Source organism: Podarcis liolepis, assembly GCF_965112155.1.
Source record: "Podarcis liolepis genome assembly, chromosome: 8".
Taxonomy (NCBI): Eukaryota; Metazoa; Chordata; class Lepidosauria; order Squamata; family Lacertidae; genus Podarcis; species Podarcis liolepis.
The window spans coordinates 39,080,961-39,098,637 of NC_139560.1; the positions used below are offsets into that span (position 1 = coordinate 39,080,961).

Here is a 17,677-nt window from a genome sequence, read left to right on the forward strand (position 1 = left end):
GTTCTTAACCTGATACTGTTCTTAACCTGAAGCACCACTTTAGCTAATGGGGCCTCCCACTGCCACAGTGCTGCTGCCACACAATTTCTGTTCTCATCCTGAAGCAAAGTTCTTAACCCGAGGTACTATTTCTGGGTCAGCGGAGTCTGTAACCTGAAGTGTCTGTAACCCGAGGTACCACTGTACCAGGAAAGGTCCTAGAACATATCTGTATATGAGCACTCAGAAAAGAATGCTGTGATTACTACAACCCAGCATGGGTTTCTCAAAAACAAGTCATGCCAGACGAATCTCATTTCTTTTTTGATAGAATTACAAGCTTAGTGAATCAGGGGAATGCTGGGGATGTAGTATATCTTGATTTCAGAAAGGCTTTTTGACAAAGTCCCCCGTGATCTTCTTGCAGAGAAGCTGGTAAAATGTGGTCTGAACAAATGTAACTGTTGGGTGGATTTTTAGCTGGTTGACTGACCAAAACCCAAAGAGTACTCACTGATGGAGAAAAAAAGTGACAAGTGAGATGCTTGCTATTGTTCAACGTCATTATAATGACTTGGAAGAAGGAATTGAGGGGGTGCTCATCAAATTTGCAGAGGATACCAAAATGGGAGGAGCAGCTCCCATTTCTGTCTGCCGCAGAATTCTTGGGATTCAAGATGACCTTAAAAGATTGGAGAACAAGACCCAAACTAACAAAATGAATTTCACTAGGAAAAAATGTCAGGTTTTAAGCAGCTGCACAAATATAAGATGGGGGACCCCTGGCTTGTCAGTAGTACACGTGAAAAGGATCTAGGGGCCTTAACAGACCACAAGATGAACGCGAGTCAACAGTGTGATGCAGCAACAGCAAAATAAGCTAATGTTCTTCTAGGCTGCATCAACAGAAGTAACAGTAACAGATCAAGGGAAGTAACAGTACCACTCTTCTGCCTTGGTCAGACCACACTTGGAATGTCCAGTTCTGGGCACCACAATTTAATAAGGATATGGACAAGCTGGAACTTGTGCAGATGATCAAAGTTCTATGTTTGTGTACGTGCGCGCGCTGCGGGGAGGGCGAGTGCACTGGAGGTCATTACGTTACTGAACTTGCCACGGACCAGGCTATATGATTGTTTTATCACAGCTGCCTGCACATGCTCTCTTAAAACTCTCCCATTAACCCTCCAATAACGTTAGAAAATAAAAAGAAAAGCGTCCTGTGACGCTGGAAATAAAAGTTGCGTCTACACAGCGTTCTAACGTACCGGCCCAGCACGCTCGCCCTCGCTGCGTCACCCGCCTCCTCTTTTGGCCAACATTTCCCGCTTCGCGAACGGAGCTTTCCGGGGACCCGTAGCGTCGTCCTATCTCGGCCGCTGTTGTTGTCAGCTGAGCGCAGTCACATGATCGTGAGCCTCGGCTGTCCCTCTTCTGCTTAGCTGCTGAGTCCGGGTCACCCGTTGCCCCTGCGGATTCCGGGGACTTCATCGCCGGCCTACGAAGCGAAGGAGGTAAGTGAGGCCTGCAGCCCCGGGAGAGGGACAGGGGCTGGAGCGGAAGGCCTCGGGGTGGGGCTGGTGGGCACCGGGAAGGGACACGCGCTGCGCCCGCTTGCCTTCGGGCGAGCATCGCTGGCAAGGAAGCTGCGCGCTGCCCTGGAGACTCAGCTGGAACTCACGGAAGGCCGCCCCGTTCTCGCCTCCCGAGCTACCCACGTACCTGCTGCACGCAAAATACTCTCAGCTAGGAAAGCTCTTGCGGATTCCCAACATCTGTTTAAGCGGCGAGTGATTATCTCGATGCCGCAGGGAAGGTCACAAGCAGAGCAGGGTGGTTCTCTATTATCTCCAGGCTTCTGGTTCTTGGGAGGCATTACTGAGGTTCTGGCTTTTAACCCCCTTGCTGTTGTGGCTAATCCCAGCCTTTGCTAGTCTTGGAATCCATGAATTTGATTGCTCTGCTGCACTCTCAGCTATTGGGCTAGATGTTCTTTAAGTGGTGCAGAAAGGCGACTAAAATAAGTGCCAAGATGGAGATGCTGCTGTGCATATTTTAAAAAAGCAAAACAGCACAGGGCCGCTCTGATCTCGGGATGGGAATTGTCTAGTTATTTGAAGAAGTGTGCATGCACACGAAAGCTCATACCAAGAACTAACTTAGTTGGTCTTTAAGGTGCTACTGGAAGGAATTTTTTATTTTGACTATGGCAGACCAACACGGCTACCTATCTACTACTAGTTATTTCAGTCTTTCTATAAGAGCTTTGTTTTTCTGAATCTTGCTGTCCTTGAGCTTACTGAACCATTAGGTTTTCTCTCATCACTTCGTTAAATGTTTGTGCTCCTTGTAATCAAACCAGTATCTTGGTACTGCTAATGACTTTTGGAATACATATAGGTGCACTTAGGTTGTATGCTAGAATGAAAAATGGTTGTTCAACTTCCTTCATCTGAGGTAAGACACTTGTTGACACTAACACAGAGGGCAGAAGGAAATGTTTCATCCAATAACAGTCATTGCATGTTTCCAGTGCAAGGGAGGAAACAGTTTATATGGTTTTTGTGTGTAGGCAAATGGTCCTGATGAAGTTTGAACAGGTTCAGTCAGGCTGAATTATCTGATGTTTATGGAGAGTTCTGCCCTAACAATGATTTAATGCATTAAAAACTCAGGCAGCTTGTTTTGGCATCAGAGCTGGACTAGGCCAGACACCCCCTAAGAAAGTAGAAAGCAGAAGTGGTGAAGGTCATACATTCTGGTATTCAAACTATACTTCCATTCTGTAAAAAGAAAAGAAAAAAGTATCACTTTAGGATGATGTGCAGTGCAATCTTGTTCATGCAGCACAATCTTGTTCATGCTTGAACTTGTGCTTACAGCTAGAAAGGGTGTACTGTATAGGATTGAAAAATTGAAAAGTTACCCCTTAGCTGGAAAGGGGAAGTGACATTGGTTATAGGTCACAGGAAGTAGAAATCAAGTTAATCCTTAGCTGCTGGGCAAAATTACTGGCTGCCTGAACCAGAAACTGTTTGTCTCAAAAATGAAACTGAGTTTTGTTAGCAGCCTGAACTTTATTTGGCAACAAATCTACAATCTCAAATGTGCAGATCCTTTTTGGAACAATGCCCATGTCACATAATACTGAATAGTTTATGATAAATGAAAGGGCATTCTGCACATTTTTTCTTGCGTTGTTGTTGATTTATTTACTTACTACTTTTCTAAAATGAATTATCACTATCAAAGTAAATATAAAAGTGTGATAAGCCCCACCCCATCCTAATACAATAATAATAAAAAATACCCAGCATCAGAGGAGCTATATCCCACTGGGAGGATTTTTTGAATTAATTGTATTAGCTTGGTTGGAATAATTGTTCAAGAAATAAAGAGGTGAACAAACTTTTCTAAGTAGAGTGTTCCACAAAGTAGCTGCTACCTCGGGGGGGGGGGGGGAAATTGCCCTGATAGAGTGTGAGAAGTGAGAACACTCTTTCTCTCCAGGCTGTCTGTCGAGGTGTGTGTGTGTGTGAATTTAGAGTATATGTGTTCCTGACTTTGGGATTAGGGTTTCTTCTGGTTTACTGTCTGTCTCGTTGCCCAGCGGTCTCCCTGGCTGAACTGATAGAGCTGATCTTGGAGGTGATGCCGAGGACTCCCAGATTGCTGGTGTTGGGGGACTTCAACATCCAAGTTGAAGCTGTCAGCTCTGGGGTGGATCAGGACTTCATGGCTGCCATGACGACCATGGGGCTGTCCCAACGCTTGTGGAAGGTCACACTCTGGTCCCTGCTTTCTTGGCTGAGCAGGAAGAAGGTGATCTGATATTGACATCACTTCCTTGTCGGGGCAGATCACTTCCTGTTGAGATTTAGGCTTTCCATTGCATCCTCATTGTGCTGTACAACAGAGCTTTTCCTGGTAGTGCAGGGCCTTTTACAGTCTGGCCCAAAGGAAGTGATAGACCTGATGGCAGCTTGTTGTGACTTGTTTGCAAAACATCGCTTACACCCACTGGGATCTTGACTCCACTATTACAGCAGATAACCCTTAAGGGGTGTCCAGAGCACTGTCTAGTCCTGTTGTTTTGGCCTTCAGTTGGTTAAGGCTTGAGGACATTGACAAGGTGCTTGGATTGGTCAGAATGCCTGCTTGTACTCTGGACCCCGGCTCCCCCCCATCCTGGCTGATAAAAAGCTAGCAGAGAGGGGACAGCTGGCTGGGCCAGGGAGCAGATTAATACCTTGTTGTGGGAGGGGGTGGTCTCTGCCTGCCGTCTCCTATATCATACAGGTAAGGGAATTATAGGATTATAGTTCTGTTTTATTCAAAAATGCTTTATGTATTGCATGGAAATCTTTTCAAAGCTGATCATGTTGTATATATTACTGTAATACTTCTGCAACTATGTGGGCCTTGGACTTAAAAAGAAAATTGTTAGAGGATGTTTGATTCCAAATCAGTGTACAGTCAGGATAGCATAATATATAATGCCTGGAAAATTGAGGTGTATGCAGAATAGGCTTCAATGAGCAACTGTAGAAAATAAGCAAATAATATGGTATGCAAATGCCTGCACCTGGAACAATCCCGTGGAACGTACAGACTTGTAAGCCTCATTAATTTCAATGTTAAAAAGTTAAGTACATTCTTAATTCTTATTTGAAGTTAGTGGGGTTTAAACTTTTGGATGAACTATAGTCACTTCTCGTAGGTTTAGCAGCTTTATAAACACAATTTCAAACTCTTGAAATCACTTTGTTCAATGTAAACTGATAGCAGCCTTTATTTTCTTAACAGGTTTTGACATCAAGATAAAAATGGATATCCGGGGTGCTGTAGATGCTGCTGTCCCCACCAATATCATTGCTGCCAAAGCTGCTGAGGTTCGGGCCAACAAAGTGAATTGGCAGTCATATCTCCAGTAAGTTAGTATCTGGGCACAGGTTCCCAGAAGGAGCATATATCTCTAGGCTTCTAAACTAGTTACAGTTTTTATGCTTTTGGAAGGTCTTGCATGCTGTTAGGAGAACTGGAAAAATACTGAGTTAGTGAAAATTAACTGTTATTACCAAAAATGATATTTCGTTAAAACAAATAAGGGTAGGGTTCCATGGATGGATATGATTGATAGAAACATTTTTTCCTAACAATTTTCTTAAACTTTTTCAGAAGTCTGGCAAAATCCAGGCTTTAAAATGCCAATTTGTTGAGGAATTCCACTATCCTTAAGATTGCTTTCTGCCATTTAACTACACAATTAACTACACACAAAAAGGCCTCCTACAGCTCCATTGCTCATAAGTGCATGTTGGTTTGTAGAAGAGATAAATAGAGATCACAAAGAAGAATTTAACTAGCACAAAAGAACATTGCCAGGTCAAAGGGTGGGCTGGAATGTCTAAATAGTTGAGGCCACATACACTTACAATCCCCCCCCATTTGATTCATTAATTCACAAACAATACCAGTGAAATTCACAGGAAAGCAAACACCTAATATTCACCAGGCACTGTGTGACGAAATAATTACAGAATTGGAACAGTATTATATTGTACAATAATAGTAATGAGATTACAGCCTGATCAAATTCAATATTGCAAAAAAAATAAAATAATGACTGTTACTACTTTATGTGAACAGAAGAACTACACTTCTTGCAAGGAAAATCTATAATTGAAAGGAAAACTTAATCACAAGTTACTGTGTCACTGACTGACTGCAAGAGGACTTTTTTTTTAAAAAAAATGAATAACATCACTTAGGACATGTTTTTTATCCCTAATCAGCAGCTGTTTTTCCTCATGGCCTTGGAATTACGTTGGTCTGTCATTGAAAAGTTGTCAGGGTGTTGGGGAACCAAAAGATGTAGGACTGCTGTCTAAGAATCTTTATTTATTTATTGTTACCAGTGTCCAGGATTAGTTACTATTCTGAAATGGTAGGAATGAATATTATCTTGGAATTTAAAAACATATATTTTTAATAAGGCTTTTTTCTTTGGGCTTGATGATCTTTTCTAAGCAGTCTGCTAATTAACTCTAAATTTAAGGGAAGGTAAAATAGTACAGTAGTAGCTCGGGTTACATACATTTCATGTTACATACGCTTCATGTTACAGACTCTGCTAACCCAGAAATATTACCTTGGGTTAAGAACTTTGCTTCAGGATGAGAACAGAAATCGTGCTCCGGTGGCAGCAGCAGGCCCCATTAGCTAAAGTGGTGCTTTAGGTTAAGAACTGTTTCAGGTTAAGAACGGACGTCTGGAACAAATTAAGTACTTAACCCGAGGTACCACTGTACAGTACATTGAAATTCACAATCAATAGATGATTTCATGTTGTTTACCCAATATGTGTTAATGTTACATAGAAATACACTGAATAATTTATTTATTTATAAAAATGTTTATATACCACTGTATCATTAAAAAAATTTCACAGTGGTTTGCAACAATGTATAAACATAAAATGAAACAATAACATTTAAGAACAAGTTAAGAGCAAAAAAGAAATTAAAAACACACATCAATCGACCATTGTGGACGATGTACTCTTAACTGCCTGCATAGGCCTTCTGAAACCGAAAGGTTTTCAGCAGGCGTTTAAAAGCTGGCACAGAAGGTGCCCACTGAACTATTTGGCAGGATTTCCCACAGGACTGGTGGAAAGTAAAGGCTCAGTTTCTCATTGTTGTCAGATGAGCCACACGAACTCAGGGAATGACCAAAGGTGGTCCTGTAGATGATCTTGGTGATCAAGCTGGGATATAAAGTTTCAGGAGATCCCTGACGTATCCTGGATTCAAGTTGTAAATCAATACGTGAACCCTGAACTAGGCTCAGTAGCAGATGGGCAGCCATTGCAGCTGTTTTAACAATGGTGTCAAGTATTCTTAACCAGCAAGGGTAAAAAGTACCATATTTTTCGTCCCATAGGACGCTCCGTCCCATAGGACGCTCTGTCCCATAGGACGCACCTAGTTTTTTGGGGGGGAAATAAAGGAATTCCCCCCCCTTTATTTCCCCCCCGAAAGCAGGTCGGGGAAACCGAACCAGGTCGAGGAACAGCGGGATGGCGGCGCTGCGCCTCCCTGCTGTCCCCCGAGCTTGTGGGGCTGGCCCATGTCTGCCAGGCGCGAGGGGCGCTCTGCATCAGGGCGCCCCGCCCGCCTGGTGGCAGGCTGCTATCCGCACCGTGGGGAGCTTTGCGGGGAACTCCTGCAAGGCTCCCCACGCTGCGGATGTCTGCCGGGCGCTCTGCTTCAGGGCGCCCCTCACGCTGGGCGGCAGGCTGCTATCCGCACCGTGGGGAGCTTTGCGGGGAACTCCTGCAAGGCTCCCCACGCTGCGGATGTCTGCCGGGCGCGGGGGGCGCTCTGCTTCAGGGCGCCCCTCGCGCTGGGCAGCAGGCTGCTATCCGCAGCGTGGGGAGCCCGCGGGGAACTCCTGCAAGGCTCCCCACGCTGCGGATGTCTGCCGGGCGCGGGGGGCGCTCTGCTTCAGGGCGCCCCTCACGCTGGGTGGCAGGCTGCTATCCGCAGTCTAGACATCCCTGCGGCACCTCCCGCAGGGCTGCCTAGGCTGCGGTTGTGTTCCCGAAGCGCCGGGCACTCTGCTTTCAGGACGCCCGACACTCCGGGAAGCAGGCTGCTATCCGCAGCCTAGACAGCCCTGCGGGACCTCCCACAGGGCTGCCTAGGCTGCGGATGTCTTCCTGAAGCCTGGAGAGCGAGAGAGGTCGGTGCGCAACGACCCCTCTCGCTCTCCAAGCTTCAGCAAAAGCCTGCATTCGCCTCATAGGACGCACCCAGATTTCCCCTTCATTTTTGGAGGGGAAAAAGTGCGTCCTATAGGGCGAAAAATACGGTAATCTGGCTGCTGCAGTCTACATTAGCTGGAGCTTCCAAATCAGACCCAAGGGTATAAGACTTGAAAACAGTTTACTCAAAACATGGTCAACTTTATGCTGTTCTTGTAGACTGTACAAGAGTATTTGGCCTGATCCAACAGGCCTGTTCTTAAGTTCTTTTGAAACTAAGTATAATGTTACCTCTGGTTACAAACGCTTCTGGTTACGAATGCTTCAGGTTACGAGCTCCGCTAACCCGGAAGTAGCTGCTCCTGGTTGTGAACTTTGCTCCAGGATGCGAACAGAAATCACGTGCTGGAGGCCCCATTAGCGGAAGCGTGTCTCAGAAGAGAACGGTTTCAGCTTAAGAATGGACCTTCGGAACCAATTAAGTTTGTAACAAGAGGTACCACTGTAGACCTTTCAAAAGCAGTTTATGATTAGGCATGGAGTTGGCGTTTACTGCTTCAAGGAAAAAAAAGTCAAAAATTCCATTAGCCTTGGCTCCATAGAAGCTTTTGAATCGTCAAAGATACACTGGGGTCTTCACTGCCCTTTTCCTTGCAAGATAATGGCTTTGGACAGCATCCATGCTCTTGGGCTAAACACAGTACATGCTCCAAATTTATTTAATATGTTTGGAAAGGGAAGTGTGCTCACTAAACAGTCACTGTAGGAAATTATTACATTAGCACCTCGGGGAAAATTTTTTGAACAGCAGGATATATTTTGTTAAATCTACAAGCAGTAAAACAATGATAGCACAGGAAGTCCTTAAAGCTTTGTTTTCCTTGCTAGAGGGCAGATGATTTCAGCAGAAGACTGTGAATTTATTCAAAGATTTGAGCAGAAAAGGAGCCCAGAAGAGAAACAAGAATTGATTAAAAATGAAGGCAACCAGGTAACCCAGCATCTCTTTGTGGCAATCTCCTGTTCTAGGAACAGCCAATGTATGTGGTTGTTTTGTCTTTGGCATTCTGGTTTTAAAAGTTTGTCATCTATATTTCTGCTTCTGTGCCAGCTTTCCTCATAGATCATTTGTGAAAATGTCCTGGTGAATTAACCGTATGCCTTCTACACTTTCTTTCTATCACTGAGTATGATGACAAGAAGCATAAATAATGCAAGCCAGAATTGTAGAGTTGGAAGGTACCCCAAGGGTCATCTAGTCCAACCCCCTGCAATGCAGGAATCTCAACTAAAGCATCCATGGCAGATGGCCATCCAACCTCTGCTGAAAAACCTCCAAGGAAGGAGAGTCCACCACTTCCTGAGGGAGACCGTTCCATGGTCAATTAGCTCATACTGTTGGAAAGTTTCCCCAATGTTTAGTTGGAATCTCCTGTCTTGTAACTTGAAGGCATTGGTTCGAGTCCTACCCTCCAGTGCAGGAGAAATCAAGCTTATTCCCTCTGCCATATGAAAGCCCTTGAGATATATGAAGATGGCTATCATATCTCCTCTCAGTCTCCTCTTTTCCAGGCTAAACATACCCAACTCCTTCAACTGTTAATCATCCTGATTGCCCTCCTCTGCACATGTTCCAGCTTGTCAACATCCTTCTTAAATTGTTGTGCCCAGAATTGGACACAGTATTCCAGGTGTGCTTTGCCCAAGGCAGAATAAATCATGGAAGTTTCACCCGAGTCCATAAGTCATGTCAGAATGCCTTAGACCGCTGTTTGAATATGCAGTCCTCTTTTTGAGCATTTTATGGGTTCTGCTATTGCAGTCAGATTTTTGTGTGCAACTAATCCAAAAGTGTAGTTGAACTGCTTGCCGTTTGCATGCTAGTGTGAATCACGCTTGGTGCTTAGAGAATGTGACTTAGGGTGCCATAGAGTACTGGGTTGTAGCTGGAGAAGGAGTGTAATTACATAGGACAACAGGAGGCTGCCTTATACTGAGCCGCAACATTGGTCCATCTGGATCACTGTTGTCTACACTGACTGGCAACAGCTCTGCAGGGTTTCAGGCAGAGTTTCCCAGCCTTGCCTGGCAATTTGCCGCCTCCTTTCTTGCAACTCTCTTCTTTCTCTGCCCCACCCCATACTGTTCCAGAGGGTGCCTTGGCTTTGCAGAGCAGCTTTGGGGGAAGTTGGGGCTGCAGTGAGAAGGAAACAACTCAAAAACCTTCTTGCATGAGTATACTGACACTTGTACATCTCTGGCTACAGCCACTGTAAATATTATTTAAAAGTTGCTTGTTAAAGTATAGGCACACATTGTATAAGTACTCCTCTTAATTGCAGTAATTGTTGTTGGATAGGGTTGCCATATTTTGAAAATGACCTTCCCGGGCAGTGCCTGCCCTCTTCCACACTTCGGTGGCATACATGTGTCCCTCCAACCCCTCCCCCAATAAACACCCCTTCCCCCAAAACCCGGACATTTCAAGTACAGTGCCAAATTCCGCCTGGAGGGGCATACTGCCCCCCCCAAAAAACAGGACATGTCTGGGAAATTCCGGACATAGGGCAACCCTTTGTTGGAGCGCTCTTCTCCTATTCAGACTAGGAACAAAATCAATCTCCCCCACTCCCATATTAGTTAATTTCGAAAAGTATAACGGGCAGTTTTGCACATTTTTGTTGAAGTTAGTGAGGCTCAGCATACATAAATGTCTTCATCATTGTCTCCCCTTTGTGCCTGTTAGAAACCATAGTAGACCTTAACTTCAGGTGTGGGGAGCTTTTTGTCCTCCTGACGCTACTGAACTAAAACTCCCATCAGCCCCAGCAAGCATGATCAATGGACAGGGATTATGGGAGATACCATTTAGCAACAGCTGGAAGGACAAAGGTTATTACCACCTGCTTTATTTTATGGGATTGTGTCTTGTTCTCTTAATCTGTGGCCTTGTGTCCGCAGGGCATGCATTAAACACAGCATACCTTTATATTCTAGAGGAAACAGTCAAGAACCCATTGCCAAATTCTGTTTGGACTATTGATTAAATGAATGTAGCCGGTGCAATAGTAGTAGGCTGGGGAGGAGTTTCCCAATACTTGTGTTTATTACAGTGAAGCAACTTTGGATTGTTTCAGTGTTCCTCACACAGGCTGTGCTTGCAAAATTGCCAAATGAAAATAAGAATGAAAACACTTGCGAATAATTCTAACTTTCTTTGGATTACTTCTTTCCTCCCTAGTGCGCTAAAACGTTCATAAACCTCATGACTCACATCTCCAAGGAACAAACGGTTCAGTACATTTTAACAATGGTGGATGATATGCTGCAGGTAAGTTAATTGGTTTCCCCCCCATTTCCAGTGCTTGTTGGTATGTGGGTATCTTATTTCAGCGCAGACAGCTTTCTGCTTGCTGCCCACTTTAAATTGGTTTGCAAGGCTAGAGCCTATGCACCAAGTGGCCTTTAGTGATTTTAGTGGAGCTTGTGTGCTTTATCTGCTGAAATGATCAGCGGTGGCCGAGCAGCAATGCCTTGTGGAATAAGCTTTCTGTGATCAACATCTGCTAGGTTCTGCCTACACTCCGTACTTTGTGGAAAGTACCTTTGATACAGTTAGTAAGATTGCATTTACAGCTTGGAACAAGTGTGGCTGAAACCATTAATAGATGAATCAGTTAACCTTTTTCAAAAATAAAACCCCCCCACAGAGATATGCATTTATTTTTATTAACATTCCCGACTACATCCTACAGAACAGCGCTTTATCAATTGCATATAGCGTAAATTGTATAAGATCATCATTAATCAAATATAAATAATGAGCCCACTTACCCATTTTATCTTGAACAGTCAAATATTAGGGGAGTAACTTTCCATCTTATTGGTGTTTTAAGTTTGTCTGTTGACACTCTAAGGCTTTTCTTAGGCTGTCCGTAGTTATTTGTTTATAATATTCATTATGTGGATTAATATTTTAATTCTGTCTATTTCTTGAATTCTGTTAGTTGTTTTGTTTTTTTTATAAGAAATTTATTAAGATTTTCAAAATATTACAAAAGAAAAATAGAAAAAAGAAAAATACAAAATAAAAATACCATATTTTTTGCACCATAACACTCACTTTTTTCCTCCTAAAAAGTAAGGGGAAATGTCTGTGCGTGTTATGGAGGGAATGCCTACGGGTGGCATGCCTATGGATTTTCCTCCTCTAAAAACTACGTGTGTGTTATGGTTGGGTGCGTGTTATAGAGCGAAAAATACGGTAATTAAAAACAACTCAATCTTTCCATTACTTATTTTTCATTAGCTTGTTTCCCGGACCTCCTCACGCCTCCCTTTTTTGTATTCCAGTTCAGTTTGTTGGTTCAGCAAATCCTTCCCCTCTTTGTTTATCCTAATCTTTAATCTTAAAATATTATAACATTAAATCTTTACCTATTAGTAATCCATTTTTCATATCTGTTAGTTGCTTTGATTGCCTCTGTAAAGAGGGGAGTAGCAGGATAATAAAACATTGTGGTACATGTGGTCAGGAAAGCTGTGGTTGGTAGTGACGCTATTGTCATAGGTATGCTGTATATTTGCTGACGTGTTTCTCCCCTTCAAAGGAAGTAAGAAAAATACATTTTGCATGAAATATGCAAAGCATTTCTCACTGGACATATGCATAACTTCTTTGATTTCCATGTACATGTGCAAGCCAGTTCTGTCTGCTTGGCAACAAATCTTTTATCGGCCCGATGACCTCCTTGATTTTTTTTTTAACAATACATTTTGTTCTGAATAGTGCAAAATTACCTTAATGTGTTCTAATATTTTAGATTTGTAGCAATTACATTTTTAAAATAAGACATGCTTAGCACGAAGCATGGTTATTATACAAGCTCAGGCAGCATCTCTTAAGTGCACTTACAGGCAGATCTTGGGCTGCTGTACCAAATTACTTTTAAATTAACACATTGTGCTGATATTCTGGGCAAGCATACCACCTGAAAAGTTTAAACTGAGTGTGAAAGAATCATAATGAGTCAGAACAGGTAGGGGCCTCAAATCTCCTGCCAGAAGCATGAATCCTCTCCAAAACAGGGGGAACAAAGAATTGGCTTGCAAAATCAAACGACGATCCATCTAGTCCAGCATATAGTTTTGTTTGCTTACAACATTTAAAGACCACTTTTCAACAGAAGTCTGTTCGTGAAGCAGCTTCAACAACAATGTACATATGCATTGGCAGACAAAGGGTGACTTACAGGGGGGGATGACCCCAAAATGAAATCAGTGGAAAACTTAAGGAGCCAACTTATGGGTTGGTTGCAATATCACCAGATATACAACATGTTTAAATTAGATAGAAAGAATGGATTTCTGGACCAAAGCTCACAACTTGAAAAAGAACTCTTACAAAATAAGAATAAACTTCTGTCTAAAATGTATAGTTTTTATTGGAATGGGAAAGAAAAGATGAGCTTGTTAAAGCTTCAGTGGCACACTGGGCAATAGATATAGGACACAATATAGATCTTAATCTCTGGAAGAAACTTTGGGAAAGCGACCTGAAATTTACCGCATGTTATTCATTGAAAGAGAATTATTTGAAAATGTTTCATAGGTGGTATTTAACTCCGAGTAGGTTGGCTAAGATTTATAAAACAGAATCAGATACATGTTGGAAGTGTAAAGAAGCGGAGGGAACCTTTTTTCACATGTGGTGGACATGTAAAAAGGTAAAAGTATATTGGGAAATGATTGATAATGAATTGAAAAAAATGTTTAAAACTACTCCCCACCCCCCCAAAAAAAACCCTAGTCCTGTTTGCTGGGAAGAACCAAGACATGAATTTCTAAGTGTTAGAAAAGGTTATTTATGTATGCAACAACTGCGGCCTGTGTTTTGTTAGCCCCAAAATGGAAAGTGAGTGAGGTCCCAACTAAAGAGCACTGGCAACTTAAGTTGACAGAATATGCAGAACTTGCAGATTTAACACATAGAATAAGAGAGCAAGAAGAACATATATTTTTAAAAGAGTGGAAAACATTTATTGAATTTTTGGAAAACAACTGTATACAGTTGAGAACGCTGGCAGCACTAAGATAAATTCAACAGAGTAAATAATTTTTGATGGATCTAAAAGTGGAAAACTGATTTGAATGGTCATAGTAAAATATGCAGGAATGTATAATATGTAAAATGAACCATGGAAGGAGAAGGGAAGTCAATGAATATTTTAAAGTTTGTAAAATGCTTATTTTGAAATGTAAAATTGAAAACTTAATAAACATTATTATTTAAAAAATATAATGTACGTATGCAAGTGAAAACAATCCATACAGAACAGAACTATGTTTATATAGAACTATGTTTCAACTATGTTTATAAAATTAAGCATCAAGAATCTCAGCTGATCTCCGAGTGCCCCAAGGATAAAACTGTCTCCGTTTGTTTTCTAACTGTGTTTCCTTTCCATTTATGCTGCTTGCAGGAAAATCACCAACGTGTTAGTATTTTCTTTGACTATGCAAAACGAGGCAAGAACACTGCATGGTCCTATTTCCTTCCAATGTTGAATCGTCAAGATCTTTTCACTGTGCACATGGTAAGCTTTCAGCTCAGTCAAATAGCCTGGGTTTGAGAGGGGACCTTTGGTTGCAAAACTTAGGACAGATTTATTAGACCTCCAATATCAATGTCCTGTCAGCACTTTATAATTAAGGGTTATATAAAGTGTTGATTTAAACAGGACCAGGGTAAAGGACTTAGTTTTATATGAACATTATTAGATTTAGCTGTAATGCTCAGCCTCTCTCTTTCCCCAAACCTTTAGAATGGGACAGTTCATAAATATAAACTAATGACTAGGTTTTCTTTCTTTTTAAACTGCTAGCCTTTTCTTCTAATGCCCCTTTTCATGCCTCTCTTTTATGCTGTTGCTCCTCAGGTTGGCAAGAGGCTCCAAATGTTTAGCTAATCAAAAACCAGCAATTAAATACATTTTAAGACAGCCATATACAGTGGTACCTCGGGTTACATAGGCTTCAGGTAACATACGCTTCAGGTTACAGACTCCGCTAACCCAGAAATAGTGCTTCAGGTTAAGAACTTTGCTTCAGGATGAGAACAGAAATCGTGCTCCGGTGGTGCGGCGGCAGCAGGAGGCCCCATTAGCTAATGTGGTGCTTCAGGTTAAGAACAGTTTCAGGTTAAGAACAGACCTCTGGAACGAATTAAGTACTTAACCCGAGGTACCACTGTATTATTATCAGTAAAGATCTTGAACCAGCCGGATTGGTAAGAGTGATGATGTGGTAGAGGGGTTATGCTATTTGATTGTCTTGTCACAAGAGTCTAGTGGCTCTTAAAGACTAACAAATTTACTATGGCATAAGTGTTTGTGAAGTGCAGCCCTCTTCCTTGGATGCAGCTAAGGTTCTTGGATTGTAACGCTCCTGTTTAAAAGGTATTACTGTATTTTTCATCCTATAGGACGCACTTTTCCCCCTCCAAAAATGAAGGGGGAATGTGTGTGCGTCCTGTGGGGTGAATGTGGGCGTTCGCTGAAGCCTGGAGAGCAAGAGGGGTCGGTGCGCACCGACCCCTCTTGCTCTCCAGGCTTCAGGAAGCTATCCGCAAGCCTTGGGAGCCCGCGGGAGTTCCCGCTGGGCTCCCACGGCTTGCGGAGAGCTGCCTGCATCCCGAAGCCTGGGTGCGCTGAGCAGTCGCACCCGGGCTTCGGGTAGCTCTGCGCAAGCTGTGGGGGGGCTCCCATGGCTTGCGGAGAGCATCCTGTTCTGGGGGCTGGGGAAGCTCCGGCTTCCCCCGACCCAGCCCCACGCCTGGGGGGGGGGAAATATATATTTTTTCTTTATTTCCCCCCAAAAAACTAGGTGCGTCCTATGGGCTGGTGCGTCCTATGGGGCGAAAAATACGGTAATATTTAGGAACATAGAAAACTGCCTTATACAGAGTCAGACTGCTGGTAAAAAGGTAAAAGGTAAAGCACCCCTGGATGGTTAAGTCCAGGCAAAAGCAAATATCGGGTTGTGGCGCTCGTCTCGTTTTCAGGCTAAGGGAGCCAGTGTTTGTCCACAGACAGCTTTCTGGGTCATGTGGCCAGCATGACTAAACCACTTCTGGCGCAACAGAGCACCATGACGGAAACCAGAGCACATGGAAACACTGTTTACCTTCCCACCGCAGCAGTACCTATTTATCTACTTGTGCTGGCGTGCTTTCGAACTGCTAGGCTGGCAGGAGCTGGGAGCTCACCCTGTCGCGGGGATTCGAAACGCCGACCTTCTGATCGGCAAGCCCAAGAGGCTCAGTGGTTTAGAGCACAGCGCCTCCCGCATCCCTAGCTTAGTACTGTCTTGACATTGACTGCCAGTGGTTCTCTAGTGTTTCAGAAGAGTCTTTCCCATCTCTGCTTTGAGATGTAGGAAGTTGAACACAGGACCTTCTACATGCAAGGTTTATTTGCTACCGCTGAACAATGGCTCCTCTGCTGTATCCGTTGATGATGTTATTGCAAAATCTATGATAATATGTGTCTGAGTTTATGCTTTCTGCACTTTCTTTCAGGCAGCCAGAATTATTGCCAAGCTAGCAGCTTGGGGAAGAGAACTGATGGAAGGCAGCGATTTAAATTATTATTTCAATTGGATAAAGACCCAGCTTAGTTCGCAGGTAATTATATTATAGTCTAGTGCAGCTCCCCTTGGCCAACAGCTGGGGATGATGATGATAGTTGTACGGCAAAACACTTGGAGGTCACCAGGTTGGGATCTCCTGATATTGCAGTGTTTATAAACAGGTATATTTGGCAGATCTACAAATTCAACTACTTGTATTTAATAATGATATAAGCTCATGCTGCATGACAAACTTCTCCTGTGCAAGCCCCAATGAGCCCTTAAATTCACATCAGTAAATGCATTTAAATCTGAATAATGTCCTTTACCTGATTTTTGTGAGTAGTAGTGTGTGTAGCTGCAGTGGGGAATTGTACATACTAAGCTATTGGAACTTTTACCTACAGTGTGTATTACAGTGGCCAGGCTCTTGGGGCAGGATATATTTTGGCTGCTTTGTGTGGTACCAGATATATATTGACAGAGCTAAATTCCCTATTACTTAAAATACACATATTTTATAGAAACACTTGGCCAATTAAGCATTTTTCAAGTTCATTAAGAGGATTAAATACTTCAAATGTGCAGAATATCTACATGTACTGAAGCGTAGCAATGTACAGAAAATGCTAATTACTTGGCTTGAAATGTTGGTACTTTGTGGCTATGCTCTGAGTCAAATGTGGGAAGTGCTGAAAGAGAATAAAGTATTTCCCCTTTTGGATAGTGGGAGCAAATGTGCCATGGCCAACTATTTGGAAGCAGAATAGGAGTCAGCCCAGATGTGTGACTAACTGCCACACTTGTGAGCAATATTTAGGGGATGGTCGGAAATTTATTTCCAATTCAGTCAGGCGTAGGAAAATAAATATATGTAGATCTCTCTCTCATTAGGCTATATGTGTAGATTTGTCCATAAGGGCTGTCTTGTTGCGAATCTTTAAATGTAACTTTCTCCTTTCCATGCTAGAAACTACGCAGCAGTGGTAGTGCTAACGATCCTGGAACCGATGTAAGTATTTGTGCATAATTTGTTAATCTTTCTCTTGATACAGTGGGCTAGAAGCACTCAAATTAGTGGGAGATGTTGGCCCCGACTACCATGTCCCATTGATTTCAAAGGAACTAAAGCATGACTAACTTAAACTGCAGTCCTAACTCCATATATCTCGGAGTATGCCCCGTGGACTTCATAGGACTTACTTCTGCATAGACATCATTAGGCTTGCACTGTTTGTCTGGATCCAGCCCAGAGTATTGTTTCTTGTGGGACACTGATGCGAGGAAGGTTCGTGCAGT

At 42.9% G+C, this 17,677-nt stretch overlaps 2 protein-coding genes across 3 annotated transcripts in view; one reads left to right on the plus strand and one right to left on the minus strand.

The window, feature by feature from the left end:
- RGS20 (regulator of G protein signaling 20) overlaps positions 1-1,364 on the minus strand; it is a 48,817-nt gene extending 47,453 nt beyond the window's left edge. Inside the window, exon 1 of one of the 2 annotated variants that reach the window (XM_083518073.1) lies at positions 1,251-1,364. The gene's annotated coding sequence lies outside the window, so the exon portion shown is untranslated. The remainder of the gene's footprint in view (positions 1-1,250) is intronic. The other variant, XM_083518069.1, reaches the window with a different exon arrangement.
- ATP6V1H (ATPase H+ transporting V1 subunit H) overlaps positions 1,336-17,677 on the plus strand; it is a 35,520-nt gene continuing 19,178 nt past the window's right edge. The window contains exons 1-7 of the mRNA XM_083517980.1: positions 1,336-1,496; positions 4,789-4,912; positions 8,639-8,741; positions 10,992-11,081; positions 14,233-14,346; positions 16,329-16,433; positions 17,349-17,390. Coding sequence (XP_083374106.1) covers positions 4,809-4,912; positions 8,639-8,741; positions 10,992-11,081; positions 14,233-14,346; positions 16,329-16,433; positions 17,349-17,390 — 558 coding nt within the window. The 5' untranslated portion in view covers positions 1,336-1,496; positions 4,789-4,808. The remainder of the gene's footprint in view (positions 1,497-4,788; positions 4,913-8,638; positions 8,742-10,991; positions 11,082-14,232; positions 14,347-16,328; positions 16,434-17,348; positions 17,391-17,677) is intronic.